Source organism: Doryrhamphus excisus, chromosome 13 (genome assembly GCF_030265055.1).
Source record: "Doryrhamphus excisus isolate RoL2022-K1 chromosome 13, RoL_Dexc_1.0, whole genome shotgun sequence".
NCBI lineage: Eukaryota > Metazoa > Chordata > Actinopteri > Syngnathiformes > Syngnathidae > Doryrhamphus > Doryrhamphus excisus.
Window position 1 is genome coordinate 18,020,597 of NC_080478.1, and position 21,379 is coordinate 18,041,975.

Here is a 21,379-nt window from a genome sequence, read left to right on the forward strand (position 1 = left end):
TCAGGGACCAAACACAAACAACTGAAGAAACGAAAGCTGGGGTTCCCAACCACCGTGCGACTTTAGTTTCAGTTTAGAAATCTAATCAGAAGTCAACATTCCCAAGTCGGAGCGTCCCTGATTTTCTACACTGAATAAGGAACCCCGGCAAGGCGGGACACAAAGTCGGGAATCAGACACACTCACCGCTTGCTGTTCTGAAAGCAAACCCATCGCTTGCGTGTTGGTGCAGTCCGGGGGCTGGGGTCTGGGCACGGAGGCGTAGTCGGCGGCGCCGTGCTTGGCCGCTGCGGGACGCTGACTGAGGGTGCGGTTGCAAGGGTAGGAGAAGGAGCGGGTGGGCGTGGGCATGGGAACGCGGGGTCGCCAGGTGCCTTTGAGGTGCCCAGCGTGGCTGGGTGTAGCCGGGGGGTGGTACGGGGGAGGCGGAGGAGGGAGAGGAGGGTGGAAGCCCGCTACTCCTTCCATCTCTGCGAACATGCTGTCCATGGCCGGGCTGCTGTTTACGCGACATCGACCCACCTGGCGGAGAGCCAGAATTGGACTCTCGTCTCCGAATCGCTCGTCAGGAAAGAACTTATACGGGTTCTGAAGAGATGAGAGACAAAACAGAAACATTTTTTATCTACTGTGGCGTTTTCAACCAACTTGGGAACAAATCAAAATCAAATCAACTTTATTTGTATAGCACTTTTCCTGCAAAGACATGGAGCCGCAGACCGTGCCATCGGGGGACCAGCACCCGGGCCCCCCGACTCCGACAGACGGGCGAACCCCCACATTAAAGGGAGGAACCCCCAGCCGGCCGGGTCGAAGGGACCCACTTTTAACACTGGAGTTAAAAGCTGAAGACTAAGAACAAAAAAAAGATAAAAACAAAACACTGGAGTTAAAAGCCGAAGACCAAGAGCATAAAATAGGACTAAAAAGATAAAAACAAAACACCAGAGTTAAAAGCTGAAGACTGAGAGCATAAAATAGGACTAAAAAGATAAAAACAAAACACCAGAGTTAAAAGCTGAAGACTAAGAGCAAAAAATAGGACTAAAAAGATAAAAACAAAACACCGGAGTTAAAAGCTGAAGACTAAGAGCATAAAATAGGACTAAAAATATAAAAACAAAACACTGGAGTTAAAAGCTGAAGACTAAGAGCATAAAATAGGACTAAAAAGATAAAAACAAAACACTGGAGTTAAAAGCTGAAGACTCAGAGCATAAAATAGGACTAAAAAGATAAAAACATAACACTGGAGTTAAAAGCTGAAGACTGAGAGCATAAAATAGGACTAAAAAGATAAAAACAAAACACCGGAGTTAAAAGCTGAAGACTAAGAGCAAAAAATAGGACTAAAAAGATAAAAACAAAACACCGGAGTTAAAAGCTGAAGACTAAGAGCAAAAAATAGGACTAAAAAGATAAAAACAAAACACCGGAGTTAAAAGCTGAAGACTAAGAGCAAAAAATAGGACTAAAAAGATAAAAACAAAACACCGGAGTTAAAAGCTGAAGACTAAGAGCAAAAAATAGGACTAAAAAGATAAAAACAAAACACCGGAGTTAAAAGCTGAAGACTAAGAGCAAAAAATAGGACTAAAAAGATAAAAACAAAACACTGGAGTTAAAAGCTGAAGACTGAGAGCATAAAATAGGACTAAAAAGATAAAAACAAAACACTGGAGTTAAAAGCTGAAGACTGAGAGCATAAAATAGGACTAAAAAGATAAAAACAAAACACCGGAGTTAAAAGCTGAAGACTAAGAGCATAAAATGGGACTAAAAAGATAAAAACAATACACTGGAGTTAAAAGCTGAAGACTGAGAGCATAAAATAGGACTAAAAAGATAAAAACAAAACACCGGAGTTAAAAGCTGAAGACTAAGAACATAAAATAGGACTAAAAAGATAAAAACATAAGAAAAGTTTCCAGTCCTGCTTTTCTCCGCACCTGTAGTAGCTCCGTGGCTCCGTCTGCCAGACCGAATTCCCGAAGAACTCGCAACTGGAGCTCGTAGCTGACGGTGGCGCCCTCGCCGCAGTTGAGGGCGTACGCTCTCTGCACCTGCTCCGTGTGTCTCAGTTCCTGAAGCCTGCGGATCATCTCCTTCACCACTGAGAGCTGCGGCACTGGAAGACACACACAATAATCATCATAATAATAATAATTCATATGCATAAACATAAAATTAAATCCGACTTGAGAAGGCAGCGGAGGGAATGAAGCCTCACCGCTTGGTTTGACTTCAAAGTGAATATTTACAAACCTGGGATTTCATTGGCCACTACCGATGGGGCGGCGGCCGAGTTCACGGACATTTGCTGGTGGTTGACCATGTGACAGCACTGCGGCACGGCGTTGTTGACCATGTAGAGCGTGTCGGGGACGTTGGACATGCGGACGAGTCGCAGGCGCACCAGATCGGTCTGCTCCACCATCATTTCATCCAGCACCGACTACGGGGCAAACAGGAAGTAGACGGTGAATTAGGTGAGAACTTGTCTCGCACTTGATTGACAACGTGCATGCTTGTGAGTCTTACCTTTGCCTCCTCTACGTAAGGAGAGAAAAGACGAGGTCGCACGTAGATGCCGGCGTTCTTCTGTCTCAACCAAGCGTTGGCTTTCCCGCCCTCGGCTATGGGGAGCATATCTGATGGAGGCGTGCTTATCAAACCTCTCTTGAGCTGTGGACGAGAGAACCGGGCATGGGATCCGTGTTTAATGTGGGAAGAACACCGAGACATGACCATAACCAGGCGGGACAGGGGGGTCTCACTGCGTCAGAGAGGACGTCGCTGTGCGGGGGTAGTATGTGCTCAGTTCGAATGAAGGGCAGGAGCGGGGACAGGATCTCCTTGAGCTCCTCCGGGTCCAGGTCTCTCCTCTTTACTCCTCGCTTGTTAACGCTGTGGGCAGTGCCGCTCAGCAGATTGGGCTCTGTAGCAGCGATATGAAGAGGAAAACGTTATCTTAGTCTAATTAACCGGTTAACACGGTGCTAATGACCATAACATTATCTTAGTCTAACTAACCGGTTAACACAGTGCTAATGACCATAACATTATCTTAGTCTAATTAACCGGTTAACACGGTGCTAATGACCATAACATTATCTTAGTCTAACTAACCGGTTAACACAGTGCTAATGACCATAACATTATCTTAGTCTAATTAACCGGTTAACACAGTGCTAATGACCATAACATTATCTTAGTCTAATTAACCGGTTAACACAGTGCTAATGACCATAACATTATCTTAGTCTAATTAACCGGTTAACATAGTGCTAATGACCATAACATTATCTTAGTCTAATTAACCGGTTAACACATTGCCAATGACCGTAACATTATCTTAGTCTAACTAACCGGTTAACACAGTGCCAATGACCGTAAAGTTGTCTTAATCTAACTAACCGGTTAACACAGTGCTAATGACCATAACATTATCTTAGTCTAACTAACCGGTTAACATAGTGCTAATGACCATAACATTATCTTAGTCTGATTAACCGGTTAACACATTGCCAATGACCGTAACATTATCTTAGTCTAACTAACCGGTTAGCACAGTGCTAATGACCGTAACATTATCTTAGTCTAACTAACCGTTTAACACGGTGCTAATGACCATAACATTATCTTAGTCTAATTAACCGGTTAGCACTGTGCTAATGACCATAACATTATCTTAGTCTAACTAACCGGTTAACACAGTGCTAATGACCATAACATTAATGTAGTCTAATTAACCGGTTAACACAGTGCTAATGACCATAACATTATCTTAGTCTAACTAACCGGTTAACACAGTGCTAATGACCATAACATTATCTTAGTCTAACTAACCGGTTAGCACAGTGCTAATGACAATAACATTATCTTAGTCCAACTAACCGGTTAACACAGTGCTAATGACCATAACATTATCTTAGTCTAACTAACCGGTTAGCACAGTGCTAATGACAATAACATTATCTTAGTCCAACTAACCGGTTAACACAGTGCTAATGACCATAACATTAATGTAGTCTAATTAACCGGTTAACACAGTGCTAATGACCATAACATTATCTTAGTCTAACTAACCGGTTAGCACAGTGCTAATGACAATAACATTATCTTAGTCCAACTAACCGGTTAACACAGTGCTAATGACCGTAACATTATCTAAGTCTAGCTAACCGGTTAACACAGTGCTAATGACCGTAACGTTGTCTTAATCTAACTAACCGGTTAACACAGTGCTAATGACCATAACATTAGCTTCGTATAGCTAACCGGTTTACACAGTGCTAATGACCATAACATTATCTTAGTCTAACTAACCGGTTAACACAGTGCTAATGACCGTAACATTATCTTAGTCTAGCTAACCGGTTAGCACAGTGCTAATGACCATAACATTATCTTAGTCTAACTAACCAGTTAACAGAGTGCTAATAAATAATAAACATTATCGTCCAGTCTCGTCAATGAAAACTCACAACTCGTCACATTTTAGCCATCAAAGAGGCACGTTTAGCTCGTCACAGTCTTATTTTCGTCATGAAAAAAAAAAAGCTTAATCAACAAAATTATCTTGTTATCCTCGCCATTGACGGAAACACTGATTAGAAATGAACTGACTAAAATGTGACAAAAACAAGCATTTTCATCCCAAAGACTAAGAAATACAAATAAAATGGCTACCAAAAACATCACAAGTATGTGATATTTTTTAGAAAAACTGCTGTTTTGGGGGCTGGGGGGATTTTGCCCATCATCAACAATCCTTATATAAGACATGGACACACATCTTTGCTATTCTGTGCTGTGTAAACTAAGGGGACTAAAATGGCAATGGCAGAGGTCTGTTTTTTTCATACAGAATCATTGGCTCTGTTTGATTTACTTTGAAATACATTTTAGAGGCCGTGATAAGTGTGAAATGTCCTCAGAATCATTGGGGGCTGTGCTCAGAGAATAATTATAGTGTATTATCTTACCCCTGTCTGCCATCCTCTTAATAAGCTGCTGCTCGCCCCACTTAACAACATACTTGAGAATGTCCTGCTCGCTGGCCTGCAAATGAGAAAAGAGCAAGGGGAGAGGAGGAAGAGGGGAGTAGAAGGAGAAGGAGAAGGAGGAGGGGGGGCAGGAAGACACAACATAATTATCAGGAGGAGAAGGTCAGCTACTGTCAGGAAAAAAAAAAAAAACAAGCTGTTAAATGAGGATAAGGTGACAATGCAGCATGTTGGGACAGTGTTCCAGCGAAGGTTCAAGTCTGGTTGGCTTGTTTGCGTAGTTGGATTACAACATTTCACCTCAAGAGTCTGGCCGGAGGCCTAAGTAGTTTGGCAGCACCGATGACAGCTCAGCTTCTGGGTTTCAAGCTTTTTTTCCTTTGGGAATGCCGCACTATAAACGGTGTTGGGGAGGAAGAGGCTTCCTGATTGCCGGAGATGCTATTTGAGGACATCAGGGTTTCCGATACAGTCATTCATTTTCTGCCGCTTATCCTCACGATACAGTAAAATAAAATATGCCACACAATATGCCAAATTAGTTTTTTTCCCATTAAAAACAATGTTAAGTAATCCAGTGCTTGAATGGCCATATATGCTTTATCAGGGGCTGAAGCCCCCCTAAAATGTTCTTAAGCCCCCCTAAATAATTTGATATTTTTTATTTTTATTGAAAAAATATTTGTTATTTTTAGTATTTTTTTATTGATTTTTATTTTATTTTTTTTACAAAAAAATCTCTGATAAATTTCATATAACAGGGTAAAAGCAGGCGACGACTAATAGTAGTAGTAATAATCAGAAGAAGAATAATGAGTAATAATAATGACTGGAATGTTGTTAGCACTATAGCTGACATATCTATGGTAGCTATGGTCAGTGGCGTTTTTAGGAGGGCATTATATATATATATATATATATATATATATATTTTTTTTTTTTATGAAAAAAATATTTGTTATTTTCATTATTTTTTATTGATTTTTATTTTTAACAAAAAAAAAATCGCTGATAAATTTCATATAACAGGGCAAAAGCAGACTACTACTAATAATAGTAGTAATAATCAGAAGAAGAATAATGATGATAATAATAATGACTGGAATGTTAGCACTATAGCTGAAATATCTATGGTAGCTATGGTCAGTGGCGTTTGTAGGGGGGCATTTTATATTTTTTATTGATTTTTTAAAAAATTTAGATTTTTTTTACAATTTTTTTTGATATTTTTATTGATTTTATTTTATTTTTACAAAAAAAAAATCTAACAAATTTTATTTAATAGGGCAAAGGCAGTCTAATAAGCAAGCCAATAAGCAGGCTATTACTAGCCTACTACTAGTAATAATCAGAAGAAGAATAATGATAATAGTAATAATAATAATAGGCTAATTAATAATATAATAATGATTATTATGTAATTGATGACTGTCCACTGGACAGAATGGTTGCAGAGATTGAACAGCGGTTTTGCAGTGTAGATTGTGTGTACATTTAATGGTGGCCTAAAACAATTGAGTATCTCTACTAAATCTGTACAAAAGTGGGAAAATTATATCCCGCTTCTTGTTCCTTATTTGGTTTTTGGATTTTTTTAAAATATCTACTACATTCATTCATATCCTGTGCATCTCCAGGGGGCTAAGCCCCCCTCTGTCCTCAGAACCTAGTGACGCCCCTGTACGAAATATATTGATGACCTGTACACTTTGAAACTGTATGTGAAACACTTATCATTAGTATTTGGTATAGTAGTTGCAAAGTTTACCAGTTAGATTTTATAGATGCTATACCGTATGTATCAGTAGCAGTCCGCCCCCTATGCAGCCCACCACCACGGCTTCAAAAAAAAACAAAAACAGATCACCAGCGTTTGCTCACCTGAAGGTAGTCAGACTGGATTGCGTTGAGAAGGTGTTCCTTGCCGAGCTCGTAGAGAACATCTGAGGTGACAACCTGACTGAACTCCTCGCAGAGGAAGTGCATGGCCTGCCTGTGCACCCACTTGGAGCCGTAAGGTTGGGAGCTCCACTTGAGGATGGGCACCAGTGAATCGAGGGACAGGCTTTCCACGATAATGTCCTCGCAGCCTTTTGGGGGAGACGACGACGACGAGAGAAGAGTGAGACAGTGAGATAAATCATTCTATCAGTTTTTCTGCAATCATCTTGAAGCGTTTCAGGTCGTAAACGTTTGAAACCAAGAAGCTATTCACACATTTGTACCCCCCCCCCCTTACATCCACACACAACCAGGGAGTCTCTTTCAACTAACCTCCACATCCTCCTCACGGTGTTTCTGAAATCAGAGCACATACCAGAACAGCGGGCAGGCAGTTTAACTCCGCTACTACCGACCCACGGAAATTCCTTTGATAGCTTCATGTTGTTTTTTTGGGGGGGGCTCATCTTACACGTGATGAATAAACACGGGCGCCTATGCCAAGGTGTACACACAAAAGTGTGCGCAGATTAAAAATTACGAATCAACCAACACCCTCTGAATGTTAATTCTTCATCTTCATCTAATTCTTCCACTTTCGGAAAATTAAGTGTGGAGTGTTTGGGTGGGGGGGGTTTCCAGTGTATTTTCTTCCTTTCAGTTCCCGTTTCTGTTTATGTTGTGTCCACCATATCGTTATTTCGTTATTAGTCATTCTTACTTTCTCACTGATGACATAACCAAGTAGCTTCTATGACTGGCATCCAATCAGAAGAGCGCTGGGGTAACAGTTATGGGATGACGTGGAATTTTCCACCGCCGCTGACACTTGAGGAAATTGGAAACATTGACTTTGGAAAGGGATAAGTTTTGGATCGCGCAGTGATCAATGTGTAGGCAAATAACACATAAGAATGTTGTAATCGTACAAAACCTTAAATGAAAGCTATTTAGCATGACTCCAGGTCTTATTCTTAGGTTTTGCGCAGACGGGAACCAAAGTGGTGTCGAAAAAAACATTCATTCATTTTCTACCGCTTATCCTCACGAGGGTCGCAGGGGGTGCTGGAGCCTATCCCAGCTGTCTTCAGGCGAGAGGCGGGGTACACCCTAGACTGGTCGCCAGCCAATCACAGGGCACATATAGACAAACAACCATTCACAATCACATTCATACCTATGGACAATTTGGAGTCGCTAATTAACCTAGCATGTTTTTTTTGGAATGTGGGAGAAAACCGGAGTACCCGGTGGAAACCCATGCATGCACGGGGAGAACATGCAAACTCCACACAGAGATGGCAGAGAGTGGAATTGAACCCTGGTCTCCTAGCTGTGAGGTCTACGTGCTAGCCACTCGCCCGCCATGCCACCCCTCAAAAGAAACATTCATTCATTCATTTTCTACCGCTTTTCCTCACGAGGGTCGCGGGGGAGCTGGAGCCTATCCCAGCTGTCTTCAGGCGAGAGGTGGGGTACACCCTGGACTGGTCGCCAGCCAATCACAGGGCACATATAGACAAACAATCATTCACACTCACATTCATACCTATGGACAATTTGGACTCGCTAATTAACCTAGCATGTTTTTGGAATGTGGGAGGAAACCGGAGTACCCGGAGAAAACCCACGCATGCACGGGGAGAACATGCAAACTCCACACAGAGATGGCCGAGGGTGGAATTGGACCCTGGTCTCCTAGCTGTGAGGTCTGCGCGCTAACCACTCGTCCGCCGTGCCACCCCTCAAAAGAAACATTCATTCATTTTCTACCGCTTTTTCCTCACGAGGGTCACGGGGGGTGCTGGAGCCTATCCCAGCTGTCTTCAGGCGAGAGGCGGGGTACACCCTGGACTGGTCGCCAGCCAATCACAGGGCACATATAGACAAACAACCATTCACACTCACATTCATACCTATGGACAATTTGGAGTCGCCAATTAACCTAGCATGTTTTTGGAAGAAAAGAAACATATAAAATGTAAATACATGTAAGGATCTTTACTAATACTAAGCTAATTATTGTATATAAAATGAGCTACCCTAATGGTTCTAGCCCATGAATCACACGTATGCTTCACGCTGAGAGATGCTGAGCCAACTGAAGTCAGCCTTCTGCTACATCAAACACTCCAGCACCATTCCAAAGCTGCAATCCCAATACGGAAAAGCCAAATGCAACAAGAAAACTTTCTTACAAAAGAATCTGAGAGAGAACATAGCAAGGTTCTTAAACCTTGAAATAATCCTTTATAAGGTTTGTACATTTACTGATGTTTATACAGTTTGATATATTGTTATTTCCGGTCCATATATATATTTTTACCACTTTGTTTTTAATTATATCATGTTAAATATATACCGTATTTTCTGGACTATAAGTCGCTTTGGAGTATAAGTCGCACAAGGCCAAAAATGCATATATAGTTAGAAAAAAAACATACATAAGTCGCACTGGAGTATAAGTCGCATTTTTTAACCAAAACAGACATTACGTCATCATGGAAGGCAAGTTCTAACAATAATAAAAGAATAGAGAACAGGCTGAATAGGTGTAAGATATGCTAACACAATGGTTATTCAGCTACACAAAAAATAAACATGAACAGAAAAGGTGTCCAGTGTTTATGTAACATAAACACTTTTTTATTTATAAGTCGCTCTGGAGTATAAGTCGCAGGAACAGCCAACCTATGAAAAAAAGTGCGACTTATAGTCAGGAAAATACGGTATATATATATTTTTTGTTTTGTTTTGTTTGAATTGTTTTCATGAGTCACTTTAGCATTTTACCGTCAGCTTTTTATTTCTATGTATTGTCTGTTTATTAATTAAATGAATGAATGAATTAAAAATGAATCTTGCATTATTGTAATATGTACAGTAAACCTCGGATATATCGGATTCAATTGTTCCCACTGGTTTTGTCCGATATAAGCGAAATCCGTTATATGCGTATACCGGAAAATGTCCGTTTTACGCATATATCGGATTTATATCCGGTATATGCGTAAATCGGATTTTATCCGTTATAAAAAGGCACTTCCTTGACTATGTTTCCAATGTGCCTGGACGCGCAGGCAACGCTGCAAACGCTGCAAATGACGTCGTATAGCGGCCTGTCACGATTCGGCGAATCGGAGCGCCACGATGCGGCCATCCGATATATGCGAGGGAAATTTAATGGAAATGCATTGGAACGGGACTGGAGATTTTGTCCGAAATAAACGAAATCCGTTATAAAAAAATCTGATATATGCAATTAATTTTTATTGGAAATGCATTACAGAAAAATTGGTTCTTTTTTATCTGTCCGTTGTGAGCGAATTTCCGATATATCCGAGTCCGATATATCCGAGGTTTACTGTATTTACATGTGCGCTGACCTCTCGGCCAGGTCACCCTTGCAAAAGAGATCTCGATCTCAATGGGTTTTCTACCTGGTTATATAAAATATTTTATTTTTTATTTAGCTTTTATTTATTTTCTATTTTTATAAATTGTTTTTCCAGTGCTGGTTGTGCGCTGCTATTAGAGTTGCTGTTTTGCAATAAATGTCACAGTTTGGAAAAATGTGTGTCGCTTATTAAAAAAAAAGATGTTCAAAATGTAGAAATGTATGCACCTTACTGTATGGTAGGAAATATATATTATGGTCTATTTTATCATCTCATCTGCCTATGTCTCAGGCAGCAAGCGGTGAAGGGTGGTGATGAAACGAGAATCAAGTGGTGTCCCATTTCTTACCGGTCCTAGGTTTTAAAAGGTCGGGGAAGGGGTAAGACAAAAGTGGAAGGGCTGTGGGGTAGAATTGGGATTCGGGCTTAAGAGGAAGCGGGCAACTCAGAATAGTCGAGAAAAAGCAAAGCAAAAAAAAAAAAGAAAAAGCTTTGCCTTTTGAGTTGGGTTATAAAACCAAACCAAATGACTACTCCAGTTTTTTCCCGCCAGCTGTGTCGCAGTGTTTGACAATCTTCTCTGTGCCGTCTGTCTTTCCCCAGCTATGTGCATCATTAGCCTCCGCTTGCTGTAAAGCAGCCACACATGCAGAAAAGTAAACACTTCCAGCCAACGGCTTTGCTCCGCATTAACTCCATTGGCATTCACAGCAGCTTCCCCATCTATAAAACACAGAGCTTTTATTCCGATGATAAGAATCAACATTATATCTAATATGATTTTTTTTTTCCACGGTTGGTAGCCCTCACGCAGAAGCAGTTCAGCGTCTGCCGGACAAAATATTGCCCGTGGATGTAAATCAAAGCGTGAGCAATGCCACTTAAAATGAAGCAGGCCGCAACCACAAGTGCAAAACCGAAGAGCGGTACCACACAGCGCCCGAAAAACCACATTGGCCCTCTCTGCATGGGCACTTGAAAAATTAATAAGGCTTTTAATATTGGTTGATAGCTGGGCGGAATGGCACTCTCGTAAAGGGATCCGTGTCTGGAGGATAAATAAAGACAGATGACGGCCCTCAGCTGCTGCAGAAAACACCTCCATGGGTTTTCAACACATGCGTGACATTGAGTAGCGCGGGATGGTGGTGACAGTGTGACGGATGAGAGGATATTCTCCTTGTCCAGATCCTGAAATAAACCTCTTTGCGGGCGGCTCTTGAAGACACCTGATGACTACTGAAACCTTCAGCTTCTCCAGTCTGGTCCAAGAGCCCAAATTTGATTTTATGTGAACTGGCCGTACTGATATTTGTCATTATGACATCTTTTGGCAGAGGGGGAGAAAAAAAGAAAGGGAAGAAAGGCGAAATCAGCACATCTCCATAGACGCCGTTCCAGCTGTGCTACATTCAAACTTCTATAATATGACAACTTGAATAACAATATACATAGTGGCTTATTTTGGACCAAAAGATGACAACATGTGACAGGTTGAATACACTTTTACTGCTTAGCCCGGATGCCCAAATGCAATAACATAATAAATTCAAGTATCAAATTCAAGTAGACATATTAGATTAGATCAGTGATTTTCAACCTTTTTTGAGTCACGGCACGTTTTTTTATATTGGAAAAATCTTGTGGCACACTACTAACCATAAACGTTACAAAATGTCACCACGAGCTCACACGTGCATCAATAAGTCTATCGGAGGAACAAGGTAGGTGTTGCCACACCTACACCAATATTACATTGCTATGCTAGTCTTTACACCACAGACACTCCACAGTAGCCACGTTTTTACATCACCACTTTTTCTCTTTCCCAATGACCTTTCGGGAAACAATGGTATCCATAGAAAGGAATATTCCAATCTCTTGTCTACATGCGCCGTGTGAAAATCAACCAGAATAGTCAATAGGGCATGCCCAGTAAAACGTAAACATCAACATCACGTGATACCGGCTTCCCCCGAGTTATTCTTTCACTTGTTGGAATAACTCCGTATTGCCAGTTTTTCGTCTGTCCAGTCTTGAAATTTAGTTTGAATCAAAAACCAACTTTGCTTAGTCCAGTGCCGATTGCTGGCCTCCATTTTTAAAAGTGAAGAACGTCTGGATCTGCGTGTTACGTCATATCTGAGCATGCGCTGAAAGAACGCACCCGGGATAAATTTAAACAGGAAAAAAGATCAAATTCAATCTTGCTAATATTTTATAATTAAACTCAGGACATGTTTTATATAGATATATATTTTCTTTTTTAATAAAACTGGACTTGTGAATAAAGTATAGAAGGGTTTAGATTCTGTTCCACAGATGGCGCTAATGCATACGAAAGCTGCTTGCCAACCGCCAATAAACAACAGAAGAAGAAAAACACCACGAAGAAGAACTTTCCGTTTGAGCGGGTACAAGATACCTCAATCGGATTGGTTAAAGGAATATTCCATCCCTGTTCAATTCTTTCCGTTTGAGCAAATAAACCAAATGCAATTGGAATATTTGGGTCCATGTATACTATTGACATAATGGCTATTGACATCATATTTGCAAATGATGATTAATAAATGTTAATTATAAAAAAGTGATATTGGATAATTCCTCACGCCACACCTGACGGTTTCTCAGGGTACACTAGTAGTTGAAAATCACTGGATTAGATGATAGATAGACTAGATATTAGAATAAAACATAGATAAAACAGCTTGGGGGAAGATGTTTGTGTTGCATGCATCTTCATGAGATGATGGTTATTTTGGTTGCTGAGGAAAACACAAATGGCATAATTAGCGACTTCAAAGAAACGCTACAGTAATAAGGGGGAAAACGGCATTATGGGAAAGCACTTCTTAGTCACCAATACTGTTTTACTGCTCCAAGTACACAGATTTGGTTGGGAATGTCACCCACTCTCACTGAAACTATTTTTTTTAAAGTGCCACTTAATCTTGATCTCTTGTTACACTCATAATAATTATGTTGTTTAACATAAACAAATAGTGTTTCCAGGCTAACAGGTACATCCCGAACTATCAATAGCTCGCCATCTTATCAGCTGAGTAGCTCAGCAAAACAAATGTGCTTATCTTCATACTGTAACTCTTCAATTCCGACATGGTGCCTGTATCTAATGAAAACTAAATAAGCACACACACAAAATAAGCATTAAGACAAAGAGCACACTGTTTGAGTAGAGATGTGCTTTGTAAACAAAGCAGGATTTAGATGTTGCCAATCCCATCCATCCATGTTGCTTATCCTCACTAGGCTCGCAGGGTATGCTGGAGCCTATCCAATTTTGTTATTTTTAACTAATTAACTAAATGTGGCCTGCAAGACACTAGTTTGAGGCCCCCGCCTTGATATGAAAGTTTAATGTTAGTGCGGCCCGCGTAAGCTTGATATGGATGCTGTATGGTATCATGTACCCAGAAAAAATTATTACGTTTGATTAATGTTCATGTTAAAGGTTAAATAACTGTTAATAGTTATCCTCCCTTTACGTGTGGAAGTGGTAAGTTTTTGGCTATTTAAGTTTAAAGGAAATAACTTGAAGGCTACCCTTAAGGTCGCTAGCTCTCTAGTTTGCGAGTTAGCATGCGTCTCAGGACCTTGCAGTTGCGTAATATGTTGTAAATAAAAAGGGTATAAATGTGACTATAGTCGTGTTTTGTCATGTCTACAGGGCTCTAATAATGCTTTGTTAATTTTAATCTGAAAAAAATAATTTGTCTACCCACCAACTATATGTGGTTTCTTAAGTTTTTATTATTTGCCGTTTTATTGTTATTAGTATATTTATTTATTTATTACTGATTGATTGATTTTCTTTATTCTTGATTTGTTTATTTATTTTTCATCATATTTTGTGTAGAAAAATAAAAAATAAGATATTTTAGAACGGTGGAATGTTTTATCAGAGCTTTTCTTGTAGAAAATTGAAACCAAAGCAAAGTTTATTCATTTTTCTGTTTTTAATAAATGCGTTTTTGTGTTTTTTTTTTTGGAAAACCTGATGTCCAGTCTCGCCCAGACCCTAGCTCCAGTGCCCCCCAAGTAAATTGAGTTTGAGACCCCTGCTTTATAATATATAAATATATATTGGTGTGGTAACTGAACGTTGTCCAATTGACAAAGTATAAATGGCTCCTGCATGAACCTTATTTACAAGTCAGGGCCCAAGCAAATAGATTGAGGTATGTGTGAGTGCAGGCCAACGGTGGCCCGGTACATGACGGGGGGCATTACTACGCCTAAGTCCGGCACGTTTCGAATGACCTAGCCGAGTGCACTCTAAATCTCCAAGATTCAGCGTGCGGCAATTCAGGAGAAGTCGTGACTAGGAAGAAATGGCAAAAGAAAAAGGTGCGCTGACAATGACATACATTGCCTTTCAAACCAGGCGCGACTAGGAGAAAAATGTGTTCCCATCAACGCTAAGCATGAAAACAGTCGATTCTAGGCTGCTGCTCTGCAATGTTACAATACTCACACTGAATCTAAAGACAACGGCGGTAGCGGCAGTTTGAGGGAAAGTCGGCTGCCACGATTCATTTAGCAGTAAAGCCACAGACGATATCAAAATTTAAATTGACACCCCGCACAGTATGCAGGCCTATAGTGAGAATGTGATTTGAAAAATGGGAATAACAGGAAGCTGCAGTGCAGGCAAGGGTGGGAATTTGGACAGGATGACATCGGGTGAACCTCAACTATCTTGCCACATTCCTCACCGAGGTTTCATGGGAACTGATTAGTGCTGCACAACTCGGCGGGTGAAGGCGGAGAGGGGGATAAAAATACCCTCTCACAGGGGGTTGTTGAATTGAGGGAGTGGGTTGGGGGGGGGGGGGGGGGGTGGCACCATTTGACTGCTCACCAGCTAAGCCGTCAAGAATGACAGCAACAGCTCCCGGGTGTGAGATGGTGTCTGATCAGCTGACCGTGCGTGATTGTTTACATCAGACCAACACGCAGCCCTTTAAGAGTGTTGACGGATTCACAACCTGTCAGTCTGAGTGAGCATATGAACCAACGAGGCTTCCAAAGAATACTTTTTCACAGGCATAATTTTGCTCGTGGAGTCCATTATGCAAGATGCGCTACATTGTCCTTCCAGCTTCCACTTAAAAAGATGCATTTGACTGCCATTCTCAAGATGAAACGGCCCCCGAGTCATGTAGACAATGTGAATCGCTGTACTACCATTGTGATAGCAATTTTCTGCAAATGAATGGAGGATGATGCAAAGGAGTTGGAGACCAATACTGTATTAGGTATTGATTTGCATATATAATAATACTAGATCACTAGAACTATAAAAATATATATACACTTCCCATCTCCAGGATGCTAAATAATCCCCACCATAAAAAATTGGGGGTTTAACAGAAAAAAACAGTATCTAGTGTGACCACCATTTGCCTTATGGTCATATCACCTTGTACTTCGGTACGTGACAAAAATAAAAAAATAAAAACAACAACAACAACAAAAAAAAAAAATACTAAAGCGGTAGAAAATGAATGAATGAAAATATTTTTTAATTTAATTAAAAAAATAAAATAAAAAAAAACTTAAATTACATTAGGAAAGCAGGAAGTGAACAAATATAACAGTCACTGATGGTCTGAAGTACCAGATGGAAGGGTAGGATTTAATAAGCTTTGCTTCTTCCTACTCCTTTTGGACATGTGGAACTGGGAACTGATTATGGGATGCATTCAATTGTAATCTGATGCATGTTCAAATGAAATAAAACCATTAAAAAAATAAAATAATTAAAACAAAATTAAAAACAATTTTTTTTAATAAAAAAAAAACTTAAATTATATTAGGAAAGCAGGAAGTGAACAAATGTAACAGTTACTGATGGTCTGAAGTACCAGATGGAAGGGTAGGATTTAATAAGCTTTGCTTCTTCCTACTCCTTTTGGACATGTGGAACTGTGAACTGATTATGTGATGCACTCAATTGTAATCTGATGCATGTTCAAATGAAATTAAACCATAAAAAATTAAAATAATTAAAACAAAATTAAAAACAATTTTTTTAAAATAAAAAAAAAACTTAAATTATATTAGGAAAGCAGGAAGTGAACAAATGTAACAGTTACTGATGGTCTGAAGTACCAGATGGAGGGGTAGGATTTAATAAGCTTTGCTTCTTCCTACTCCTTTTGGACATGTGGAACTGTGAACTGATTATGTGATGCATTCAATTGTAATCGGATGCATGTTCTAATGAAATTAAACCATTACCATTAAATACAGTAAACACAAATCCTCGTATTTTTCCGACCCCTGCGGATCATCCCAAACACTGCGTATATTTGCAACCCGTATTATTACTCCATTCCAAACAGTATAGCTTTAACACCCTTGACCTCGCAGAGAGCTGTACAGTCTGGGCGGCAGAAGTCATATTTGGAATATTTTGACATATGATTCATCTGCCTTTAAAGGTGGAACATTTACTTAAGAGTGGAAAAACGCCCTCGATGAATGTGTGTTTGGAATAACGACAAAAGCAGGCCAGAGAGGTCAAAACCAAACAGACCTTAAGAGGGCAATGTAGCAATGCAAGCCATATAAACAAATGATTAAAATTCATGAAAGCAGCTAATGACATAATGCATTATTGATTTGTACGCAACTGTGCTGTTAATGTGAGTTATAATCCCTTACCTTGTGCCAGCATGCTGAACTCCAGGAATAAAGCAATATGGTAGAGCTCCATGGCCTCTTCTGTGCGTGTGCTGGCACCCCGACCCCCGGACACCAGGGCTTGCACCTCCCCAAGGCTACCCGCCGAAGGGCTGCCTCGCAGGACCAGGCCCAGCTCGACGACATCTGTGTACATGCAGTGAAGAATCACTTGCACGTACTTGCGCGGTATGATGGACTCATCCAGCACAATGCGGGTCGGTGTCTGCAGCGTACGCTCCGTCATTTCCTCGCCAGTTCGAATGCGCCTTTGTAAAAGGTTCCTGAAGAAAGGGGAGCGCGCAGACAAGATAGCCTTGTGAGCTCGTAGATCCTCATCTGGGGTTCCTGGAGCTGCGCCGCCTCCCGAAACAACAGTGGGAGCTCCGGCCACAGGCACTCGCTCACTGAAACTCTCGACCATCTCAAAGTCTGAGGAGAAACTCAAAAGGGCGTCGTAGTAGCATTCGTAATCAAACAAGCCCTTCATGTCTGCTTCCAGGGAGTTGGGCGTTCCAAACTCCTCGCTGAGTTGCACCAGCACGTCCACATTCTGCAGCCGGGAATCCTCTGCGCTGCTCACTCCAAACTCCCCCGTGTACAAGTAGTGCAGCAGCGCGGAGAACATGGGCACGTCGATGCCTGCTGTGTCGATGTCCATGTGGACCTCGGCTCCGTAGCCGGGCGATGAGGACAGCAGAGTTTTGAAGAACGGGCAGCGAACAGCCAAGATGGCGCGGTGCGCCGGGAAGCAAGTACCATGGAAGATGAGGTCCACATCGGTGCAGTACTTATGCTGATAAAGGGCGGCTAGGTCCCGGGGCAAGCTGGGCGCCTCGGCGCGCGCCAGGCTGGCTTGGAAGCTCAGTTCCTTGAGGGCCGCCGTGCCCTCGTATTCCTCCACCAGGGCATTTGTGTCTCGGACGTCCCAGCCGGAGAGCAACTCGCGCATCTGACGGGCGTGATCTGCCGAGCGGCTGGACTTCCTTCGTTTGATGAAGCGCCTTTTGAGGGTTGCCAGGCCGAGGCTCTTCTTCTTCCTGTCGGCGGGCCGCTCATGGCTATGCTCCAGGCTGTACAGCTTAGACTCCCAGGCGTATCCCTGCTGAGAATAGGACGAGGTCCCTGGAAGGAACACACAAGCAAATGCAAATGGATTTTATCTAAACATAGCTCAGACTCCACATATTATACACACAGTATTGGTTGCTTTCTGTGTAAACAGCACTGACAGGGAAGTGGGGGGGGGGGGGGGGGGGGGGCAAAGTCGTCCCAGAAACAGTCAAATATTCTGCATTATACATTGGTGGTGTATTGTCTGTTTTTATCCATCTATTGGTTGCTGTGTGTGGTTCTTTTGACACCATGAGTAGGAATTGTATGTGACGATTGTCTCACACAGCTACACTATATATATATATATATATATATATATATATATATATTTTTTTTTTTTTTTTTAAGTAAAAATTTATTGAATATCTGTTGATAATTAATAGCACAATTATTATATATTATGTCAATTATGCTAAAAGATACAGAAGTCTAAAAATCTATTTGTCTAACACTAGTCTCTCCAATAGTAGCAGAACTCCACATATTATACACACAGTATTGGTTGCTTTCTGTGTAAACAGCACTGACAGGGAATTGGGGGGTGGGGGGGGGGGGGCAAAGTTGTCCCAGAAACAGTCAAATATTCTGCATTATACGTTGGTGGTGTATTGTCTCACACAGGTACACTATATATATATATTTTTTTTTTCAAGTAAAAATTAATTCAATATCTGTTGATAATTAATAGCACAATTATTACCCATTTTTTTCCTGTATTTAATGAACAAAAAGACAAATGACAGGAAAGGATAAACAGCACTGACAGGGAATTTTGGGGACAAAGTTGTCCCAGAAACAGTCAAATATTCTGCATCATACATTGGTAGTGTATTGTCTGTTTTTATCCATCTATTGGTTGCTGTGTGTGGTTCTTTTGACACCATGAGTAGGAATTGTATGTGACGATTGTCTCACACAGGTACACTAATATATATATAATATATATATATATATATATATATATATATATATATATATATATATATATATATATATATATATATATATATATATATATATATATATATATATATATATATATATATATATATATATATATATATATATATATATATATATATATATATAGTTGTCCCAGAAACAGTCAAATATTCTGCATTATACGTTGGTGGTGTATTGTCTCACACAGGTACACTATATATATATATATATATATATATATATATTTTAAAAGTAAAAATTAATTGAATATCTGTTGATAATTAATAGCACAATTATTACCCATTTTTCCAGTATTTAATGAACAAAAAGACAAATGACAGGAAAGGATGATATACCTTTGTATGTATTAACAGCTCCAAAAGAACTGAATATGTCAATCATGCTTAAAGATACCGAAGTCTAAAAATCTATTTGTCTAACACTAGTCTCTCCAATAGTAGAACATTTGAGTCACACTTTAAACCGCGTTATTACGAGCAATGAGGAGTTGCTTTTAAAGACATCAGGTCATTTACTTTTACAATTAGAGTGTATTTTCCAGCATACTTAAATGTAGCAAACTGTACATCCGGATTAAGAGTTATGAGAATATCCACTTCATGTTTTTCTTTGTCTTCCTATTTATTTACACACACACACACACACACATTATAATGCTGTTTTCATTCGGAGTGTCCCTGAATACATCACAATGAGGAAGTGTTGTTCCCAGGATGAATGTACTAGAGACGTGTGCAAGTTGGAGATACATATAGTATAAGGTGTGGGAATTGTTGATGGTGTAATCAGGTCAGAATGAAGTTACAAAAGAGCGCCAGACTAAAAAATTGCAATGTAATTAATTACATTTTTTTGACAGCTCTATTTGAAAGCAATTGTTGCTGCCCAACAAGTTCTGTATACATCATACCAGACATAACAGCTGCCATTAAGCAAGCATGTAATTACTTGATAGCTGGTTACTGTGTCGCTGTCTGAAGGAACACACAGTTTGCAGTGTTTCACTTTGTTGTGTTTGGTGGGAAAGGCAAAGCCGGATCCTCCGTTACGGTATTGATGTGCAAGAGGCAGTTTGTCTCTGGCACCTCTGTAATGTCACCACACTTTTACCTTAAACCACACCACTCTGCTCCGGCCACCAGAGCCGCATTGGACCACGTTCAACAGAAAAACACCAAATCTCTTTGTAATGTTGCGGAACAAACCAAAAACAAAAAAACAAAACACATTACTGACAGCATTTGTTCGATTTGCACAAATGATCAGTCCATTTGAGCACTAAAGCTGCATCACTTCTACTAATAGCGGTTATCTCTGGCATGAGAAGGGGAGTCATGTGTCTGACGAAGCTCTGCCAAGGAGATCGTCTCCCCTTAACATCCATCAGTGTGACCCAAATAGTAATAATTGGGATGCCGTGAATCATCCGTATCTCCAGCGCTCCGGTGAGCAACCCTATGGAGTAGTAAACAGGGTTTCCTTAGCTGAACCTCAGCAGGGAGGGGGGGGGGGGCTTGGCTGAGCAATGAAAAGGGGATTTGAGCACTGCGTTGTTACAGTGCTGCTACAGGCATTATATTCCTGCGCCGATAAAACCACACCCAATGCATTAGTTATGTTTGTTGTCAGCTAATGATAACACATTTTTTGGCAGAGTTGACTAGCTATCGTTGAATGTATACAGTAGCCCAGGGGTCTCAAACTCAATTTACCTGGGGGCCACTGGAGCTAGGGCCTGGGCCGCATCAGGTTTTCCAAAAAAAAAAACCCCAAAAAACGCATTTATTAAAAACAGAAAAATATACAAACTTTTTCAGTACTTTGGTTCCGATTTTCTACGATAAAAGCTCTGATAAAACATTCCACTGTTCTCAAATATCTTAATTTTTCTGCACAAAATACGATGAAAAATAAATAAACAAATCAAGAACAAAGAAAATCAATCAGTAATAAATAAATATAATAATAATAATAATAAAACTCCAAATAATAAAAACTTAAGAAACCACATATAGTTGGTGGGTAGACAAATTATTTTTTTCAGATTAAAATGAACAAAGCATTATTAGAGCCCTGTAGACGTGACAAAACACGACTATAGTCACATTTATACTCTTTTTATTTACAACATATTGCGCAACTGCAGGGTCTTGAGACACATGCTAACTCGCAAACTAGAGAGCTAGCGACCTAAACGGTAGCCTTCAAGTTATTTCCTTTGAACTTAAATCGCCAAAAACT

The 21,379-nt window shown here is 40.4% G+C and overlaps 1 protein-coding gene across 1 annotated transcript in view; it reads right to left on the reverse strand.

Annotated features, from left to right (window-relative positions):
• The window catches only part of btbd7 (BTB (POZ) domain containing 7), a 37,835-nt gene that overhangs the window by 2,598 nt on the left and 13,858 nt on the right, over nt 1-21,379 (reverse strand). The window contains exons 4-11 of the mRNA XM_058090732.1: nt 17,042-18,184; nt 6,891-7,099; nt 4,989-5,064; nt 2,778-2,938; nt 2,542-2,685; nt 2,266-2,455; nt 1,950-2,128; nt 187-588 (exon numbers count right to left, since the gene is read on the reverse strand). Of these exons, the coding sequence (XP_057946715.1) occupies nt 187-588; nt 1,950-2,128; nt 2,266-2,455; nt 2,542-2,685; nt 2,778-2,938; nt 4,989-5,064; nt 6,891-7,099; nt 17,042-18,184 (2,504 nt within the window). The remainder of the gene's footprint in view (nt 1-186; nt 589-1,949; nt 2,129-2,265; nt 2,456-2,541; nt 2,686-2,777; nt 2,939-4,988; nt 5,065-6,890; nt 7,100-17,041; nt 18,185-21,379) is intronic.